General features: G+C 30.2%; 1 protein-coding gene across 1 annotated transcript; it reads right to left on the bottom strand.

Moving 5' to 3' along the window:
- Nucleotides 1–524: 524 nt before the first annotated feature.
- Nucleotides 525–1370, bottom strand: LOC118070085 (uncharacterized). Its single transcript, XM_035088506.1, has 2 exons — nucleotides 815–1370; nucleotides 525–727 (listed from the first exon to the last, which is right to left on the bottom strand). The coding sequence occupies exons 1-2, from the start codon at nucleotides 1368–1370 to the stop codon at nucleotides 525–527; spliced, it is 759 nt and encodes a 252-aa protein (XP_034944397.1).
- Nucleotides 1371–8490: the final 7120 nt, after the last annotated feature.

Here is an 8490-nt window from a genome sequence, read left to right as displayed (position 1 = left end):
ATTCTTGGGAATTCAAAGTTATAATATTGAGAAGCTTGGATGTCCAAAATTCGAAATATTATATAATCAATTGCGAGAACAATGTCCGGACTTATTTGAAATAATGGAAACATTGGATTGTCTTCAGCATGATGAATTGAAAGTTCGTAAGGGTGAATCAACTCCTAGAATTGCTCATTGTCCTAAGAAGGAGGTTTACGCTTTCAATCAATTTCTTTTAGGAAATATTTAATAATTATGTTTTTAAAAAAATGTGTATGTTAATGTTTTTTATAAATATGTATATTGAAAAAATGTATCAAATATTGTATATAATTTTTTCTTTTTGAATAAACTGTAAGATTAATGATATGTATGCTTTTGAATTATTTTAAAAAAAGAAAAAATAACCTCTAATCCTAAAATATTTATAAGATTTTTTTTTTTTAAAGAAATTCAACCCTTTTAATTTTTTATTTGTATATAAATATATAAATGATTACAATTTTTAAAAGAAAACTTAAATATAAACATATAATTATTTTTTAAATCAATTTTCGAATTTGTCCACTTAATGGTTTATATTCGACTATTCTATCATGTAAAATTAAACAGTATGCAGTTGTACCCAGAGGAAACACTTCAGTAGCTTCAAATTCAAGACGAACATCGACTGGTCCTGCTTTAATAGATTCATTTTGCCTTGAACAATCTATTACAATGAATGGTCCTCTTTCCATAAAATTTTCTTTATTTAAGTATGGTCTTTTAATGTTTTTACTATAATGAAATAAATAAAAATTCGTATACAAATCATACAAAAGTGCGTATTTACTATTTAAAATATCAATATTCATGTTAGCATATGGATATCGCTGCGAATTCAAATAAACAGCGAAATCTTCAATTTTACAATGATCAAATATATCAGCGCGTTTTGACGATTGATTTTTACGTCCAGTTTGTAATGAAAATATAATATATCTTGGCTTCTCTAGTTGATTTGTTGTCTTCACAGACCAGATGTGTTTCGTTGTTATAGGTAAACATGGATATTCATATAGCTCCCATGAACTGAAGGGTATCGATATTGATAGATCTTTACTGATGTAACTTAACATATCAACTTGCTTTGAATCAGACATTGTAACATATAGCACCAACCATTCAATTTTATCAAGAGTAATTTTTACATTTTCTGCTGCCGCATTAGCGATTTCAGTTTGATGTATTGCATCCAAGTCAATGTCGGCTCTTATGAGTATTAGCTCATGTTTACAGTTAACAATGACTTGTTTATAATCCTCAGCTAATCCAAATAATAATTTTGATGGTATGATGACGTCAAAATTTTCATTCGAATCACATAGTTTTTCATTATCAAGTACCATTCCACTGTTTACCAAAGAATATTTTTGCTCTGGTCTAAATTATGGAAATCCCTTCATGAGTGTTGTAATGCCCACATTTTTACTACGATCAATTTCAACTCCATTTAATTCATATCTCATTTCTTCAAATAAGAAACAAGCAAACATTGTTGCAAGTAAAGATTTGTTTGATGTAGCACTCCCATTGTCTTTTGTAAATTTACCAGTGATATGAATTGAACTTTCACATGGTAAAATACATAAATCTTGATGTTGTACAGCTATACGTATCTCATCATTGTTTTTATATAATGATGAACCATATGGTTGATGAGCATGAATCTCATAATGAGATATAGATTCATCTTGAACAATTTTTTTATTAATTTTTAATGCCGTCGCCTCCATGGTATTAAGCACAACAAGCTGAATTTAAATTTAACAATTTTTAAATTAAGTCTAAACCAAGACTTTCTAGGAATTGAGTGTTCTGAGGAGTCAGTTGTTTCACTGTTCTCCTCTTCTTTTTCGTCTTCTTCTGTTGAGATGTTGCTCGTTAGATTGTCTTTTTTAAACGGTGTACATTTGCGCATGGTTGATGGTTATCATAACTTTGTTCTTCTAAATGATCACCATAAACTATTACCATTATATACTCTTTAAATGTAACCTTACAGTGACTGATTCAGATCGATTATTAATTAATTTTCCATCTTGATCTACAACTCGTATCTGTAAATTATGTATTTCCCTCACTGTGACGGGGAGATAAATGACTTTTGTAGGTGATTCAATAATTTTATATCCTGGTGGGACTGATGAAAAAAATGCATGAATTGTATAAGCAAATTGATTATTTATGTATGCACCACTTGTAATATTACACTCTACACATATTGCATTAACACTCAATATTGATGTTGGTTTTTCCGATTTATATACTTCTCCTGCTTTATAAATTTTTCGTTCGAATCCTAAAAATTCACCGATAGAATCTTCAGATGTGAAGTCAATAGCTGATTTTTCACTATATAATTCGGTGACAAGTGTACTTTTTTCAACTCCTAATGAAAGATTTAATTGAGGATCCGTCGCAATTAGAAATATGTAAATATCTTTAAGATCATAAGTACCAGTTGGAATTGTAATTGTACGCCATTCGTCTTTTATTTGATATCGAAACTTATTGTTGCCTTCATATATGTTTGGAATTGAATTAAATGTAAGAAAATCAACAAGTCCAAGAACATAATTTTTTGTAGGTGATAATTCAATTGGAGGAAAATATGAAACCTCCAATAATGATGAATGTCCAGTAAGTGTTAATATCAAAGAATCACCCATAATGTTTACTGTATAATACTTAAAATGTAAATGGAATATAATTTTTTCTACATCATATTTATAGCTGATCATTTAAAAATTTTAAACATAAATGCCCACAGTTAGTTGTATTATAATCTTGATATCTTTTATAATTATATAATATATGGTTAACATTAAAATAATTTACAAGTTCTCTGGGTGGTTTTAAATCACCAAAACTATCAAAGTATACAACTTTTCCACCTCTTTTTTTATACGCCACCCAATGAGTTCCAGATCCATCTTTATTATCCAAATTAATAATTGCTGATTCATTTTTCCAAGGTCCTGATGATGGTAAATCATTTCTCATGAAAACATTTCGAAAATATGGTATTTTCAATTTTTCTGTATACTTTAACAAATTAAAATTAGTTAGTGCTCGCTTTGGTAATTTTATCGATAATCCCTCTCCTGATTTATATCGATTCAGATATGCTCCTTTTCCAGTTTTATATCGATTCAAATAAGCACCTTTACCCATAGCTATAGCTTCCATTTTTTCATTATGACGTTTAAGTTCATTCAACTTTTTGTTTGCTACTCTAGCGCTATTGACAGCCTTAGCGATCCCAGCAGCACCCCCTGCTAGGGCACCCGTGGCGCTTAAACCTGCTAACAATGGAAGCAGTGGTAACAAGCCACCAGATCTTTTCGTTAAAGGTAGACGACGTTTACGCTGTGGAGTTTTCTTTTTCTTTATCTGCCCTCCGTTCACTCTCTTCTTTCGTGAGTTAACTTTCTTTTTCTTCAATCCCATACCAAATTTTGTCTTGAGTTTCATAGCATTCACAACAGCCCACGCTGCTATTTTTTCACCTAAGCCAGCGTCTCTAGCTAGCACACGTTGCCACGCTTTTCCAGCAAGTATTTTATCTGCTAAATGTCTCTCTGATAGATTTTCTCTATTCTGAGAATATGCTATATCATGTGCTCGACAAGCAGTATCTAATGGATTGATTCCTTGATCACCTCGAGCCAATCGTTGTTGTAATTTTGTACCAGGTCCACAAAATTGATAGCCTGGGATATGTAATTCAATAGGTAAATTATTAATGACTTTATTCAGTATTCCCGCTCCTTTTTTAGATGTTTTTCTCTTAACAGTCATTATTCAACTAAATAAAAACTATAAAAGTATCGATATTTAAATCTTTACGCTTAGTTATTATCGAGATGGAGTTTAAACCACAAGATTTAACATTATCTGTAGAAAATTTTGATAAAATTATACCAATGGAAAAAAATACAAAGACTAAACGTCATGGTGAATTATTACCAAATACTATACGCTCAGTTATTTGTGGACCGTCTAATTGTGGAAAAACAAATGCATTGTTGGCTCTCATCACTCATCCAAATGGATTAAGATTTGAAAATATTTATCTGTATTCTAAATCATTAAATCAACCTAAATATAAATACTTGGAGAAACTACTCGAGCCGATTGATGACGTTGGTTTTTTTCCATTCAATGATAATGAACAGGTTGTAAAGACAGATGATGCTCAACCTAATTCAATTATGATATTTGATGATATAGCTTGTGAGAAGCAAGATAATGTTCGAGCATATTTTTGTATGGGTCGTCACAAAGATGTTGATAGTTTTTATCTTTGTCAAACTTATGCGAGAATCCCAAAACATCTAATACGGGATAATGTAAATTTTCTCATTCTCTTTAGTCAAGATGAAATGAATTTACGGCATATATACAATGATCATGTTAATACAGATATGAAATTTCAACAATTTAAAGATTTGTGTACTTCATGTTGGAATAAAAATAATTATAGTTTTCTTGTCATCGATAAAGATAGTGAAATCAATAATGGTCGATATAGAAGAGGTTTTGATTGTTTCATATGTATAAATTGAATGCTTTATTCTGAAAATATACATTTATAAATAATTGTTTGTTAAGTAAACATCATCAATATGAGTGAATTGAGTGGGCAACTGGAGGAGGCAGTCAATGTCTTGGAAAAATTGACGAAAGTCAGTGATGTTATACGTCGAAAACATGAAATGATTAAGCATGGGAAAAATGATAGTGAATATTCATTAAACGAATTTTTTAAGCCCGTAGTAACACCATTGCATCAACTTATAAATGAAAAAAACATTTCTCCTAAAATACCATTATTAAACGATGATAATGTAAATATTTCAATGAATGAAAGACAATATGCCACATCGAGAAAGAGAAAATTCAATCGTCAGAAGCTGGATATTTTCTCTATTTATAACGATAACATGAAAAAGAAGAGACGTGAAGAAATCAATCAAAGCAAAGAAGTTGCAGCAGTATTAAAAGCTATGAAAAGACCAATCCCTATATATAATTTAGAACATGAAATGATGGAAAATACAAAAGTACGAGATAAAGAAGAAGAAAAAGCAGCAGAAGGAAAAGACAGAGAAGCTATAGGCGAGGAAGAAGGAGCGGTGGGGGGAGAAAAGGAGGGATCTGTAGAAAGAATGGAAGTTGTAGAAGAAGAAGAAGATCAACGACAAAAGCCTACAGCGAGTATGATGTCAAGCACCCCCCTCAAAATCACCGAAACAATAAATAAATACATAAAAATGCTCAGAGATAATAATCAAAATATGGATACAAAGTGTGGTGTAAGAAAACTTCGAGGAAATATGCTTTATATTGGAGCACACCAGGGCTACTTGAATTATTATTTAAAAAACTACCTAATAAACTTGCTCTTGATGAAAGAGATGAGAGAATTTATGGTGAAATTGTTAAATATACAAACTTGGCTCGAAAGAATTATAATCCAAATCAAGAGCTGAGAACTGATCATAGTAAAAAATACAATATGTATGTTGCAAAGTATATTGGTCATAGATTATCAACCAAAATGAGGAAATTTTTACCTCAATATAAAATCTCAAAGAAAAATCAATCAACAAATTTTACCTACTGGGATGATCCTAATGAGCTTGTTGATCGATTGCGGCTACTTATAGCCTCCTACAATGCAGGAAATAATGCTCATTCAAATGAGATAATTTCAATCATTGAAGAGCTTAGAGAAGCAAATGTTATAAAGTAAAAATTTTACCCAAAATTTACTCAAAATTTACTGAAAATTTTTTTTTTTAGTAAAAATTTTACTCAAAATTTACCCAAAATTTACTCAAAATTTCTATGATATATAAGTCAAAAATTGAGTATCTCTCATTTGTGTAGTGGCTACCGCACAGTTTATACGCTACAATAAAAAATGAGTATTAATCGTCATGGTCAATATTGGTCTCCTAGTTACAATCAACTTCAGGGCCCTCCGGGGAATGGTTTCAAATTAACTATGGATAATAACTATGATATTGATGGTAAAAATTGTGTAATGTAGGTGATGCTATAGATTTAAGCGATGCTGTATCATTGAAAATTTTAAATGATACTTCTGAAGAATTGAAAAAGCAAATTCAATTACTTGATAATAGAGTGAAAGGACTTAATAGAAAAACAACGGATATAGCATTTAAAGTTAAAAATGATGTGGCAGCATCAGTAAAAAATACACTGGAAACTCATACATCTTCTACAACCAATTCAATCAATTCAATAAATTCAAAGTTAACAGCACTTCAAACCAAGTTGGATGAATTAGAGATCATACTCAAAAAAGGTATATAATCTGAAGTATAGTCAGAAACTAATCATTCTTGTGTTAGCTTTTGTGGTATTCACATCATTTTCTGAAAAAATAAGCATGCATCGTCTTGGAGAGCGTTGGGAATCTACTCCCGGTCTAGTGAGAGGACCTCCTGGAATTGGTTTCCAATTAACTAGTGATGATCAGTTTGATATTGATGGAAAACGATTGTGCAATATAGCTGATCCCATTGATTTGAATGACGCAGCATCATTGAAGAGTGTTGATAATATTGTGCATCAAGAATTTAAAAACTTACATGAAATACTGTTGGCAGATTTGCATGAAGCAATAGATTTATCACATGATGAAACATCATTATTGAGAGAATCTATACCTACTTTGAGAGAACAGATAAACGACATAGAAGATTCAGTATCTGGTGAAATATCATTATCATCATTAAATGGAACTATATCTACTTTAGAGAAGAAGTTGGATAATTTTGAACAAAAATTGATCGCAGAGAGAATTTATACTGATTCTAAATTTTTAAAATTTGATGCCATCACTGATTTAATGAAATCACAATTTAATGTATGCCGTCAAGCTATAATAGACCTTTTCGAAAAATCAAGGGGACAAGAAGCACTCTTGAAATCATCACAATCATTGAATTTCTTACTTAGTGGGCTAACCTGGAATAATGAATCAGATGGAAAAAATTAAAAAAGTAATTGCCGATAAGCTGCATAGACCTGCAAGAAAAAATTTCAAACATCGAAAAGTTTATATACAAGGTCTTGATGAAACATGGCAGGCGGACTTGGTTGATTTAACTGCTTACTCATCCACCAACAATAGATACAAATATATTTTAACAATTATCGATATTTTCTCGAAATATGCCTGGGCTGTACCGGTGAAAACAAAAAATGGAAAAGATGTCACCGATGCTATGAAATCTGTGTTAATACAGAAACGAGTACCTCGAAAATTACATGTGGATAGAGGCAAAGAATTTTATAATAAAGAATTTCAAACACTTATAAAGCAATACAATATAGAAATGTATTCAACGTTTACAAATCTAAAGGCGTCTATATGTGAACGATTTAATCGTACATTAAAAAATAAAATGTGGAAACAATTTACTATACATGGAAATTATAAATGGATTGATATTTTACCGTCTCTTATGAAATCATATAATAATACAATACATAGCACTATTAAGATGAAACCGAAAGATGTAACAGTTGATAATGAAAAACAATTGCTTCAAGATATTTATAAAAAAACATTTACATTCAGTAAATAAACGATTAAAATTGAAATTTAAAATTGGAGATAAAGTGCGTATAAGTAAATATAAACATGCATTTGAAAAAGGCTATACACCCAATTGGACCACTGAAATTTTTACTATTAAATCCATCAAAAATACAAGACCTGTGACATACGAATTGATTGATTATCAAGATCAACCGATTGAAGGACGATTCTACACCGAGGAATTAACCAAAGTCCAGTATCCAGATGTCTACCTTGTTGAAAAAGTGTTGAAAAAGCAGAAAAATAAAGTCTATGTTAAATGGTTAGGGTTTGATAAATCACATAACAGTTGGATAGATATAAAAGATTTATAATTTTATTAATTTGAATAAAAATATACAATTTGTATCAAAGAATGATCCTAATAAATAAAAACATATTTCTTATTTACTATTTTTTTCTTTTTTGCCCTTTTTCCCATGTTTTCAATGTGATTGCTATATTATCATTCTGATACCCCCATGGAAATGTATCAGTTTTTCCTTCTTGCACCATTCGCTTATCATCGTCAGCACTTAAAGCTATTTTTATTCGAGAAATTGTACTCACTTTATGTTTTTTGCTAACTATATGATGCTCAATTCGAGATATTTTTTTATCATTAAATAAACATTCTTTATAATGATCAAATGTAATCGTTTTCATCACAGATAACTTTACTCCTTTAGCTTTTACTTTATCTCTCACTACTTCTATTTTTTTAGCTTTTATTTCATCTTTATCATTCATTACCTTAAATGCATACATTTTAGCCCTTAAACCAATGAAATGCGTCATAATTTTACCATTATTTTCATCTTTCATTAATCCAATAACTTTTTTATTTG

The sequence above is a fragment of the Chelonus insularis genome, unplaced genomic scaffold (genome assembly GCF_013357705.1).
Source record: "Chelonus insularis isolate UGA/USDA-ARS -01 unplaced genomic scaffold, ASM1335770v1 contig_50_pilon, whole genome shotgun sequence".
Lineage (NCBI taxonomy): Eukaryota > Metazoa > Arthropoda > Insecta > Hymenoptera > Braconidae > Chelonus > Chelonus insularis.
This window is presented reverse-complemented; position numbering and strand designations above follow the sequence as displayed.

Excerpts from the sequence above, each read along its gene's own strand:
- LOC118070085 (XM_035088506.1), bottom strand. The coding sequence starts at position 1,370 with ATGGTACTTGATAATGAAAAACTATGTGATTCGAATGAAAATTTTGAC. Across the intron at positions 728-814 it reads GAATATTGATATTTTAAATA|AAAATTTTATGGAAAGAGGA; the intron begins GTAAATACGCAC and ends ACTTAAATAAAG.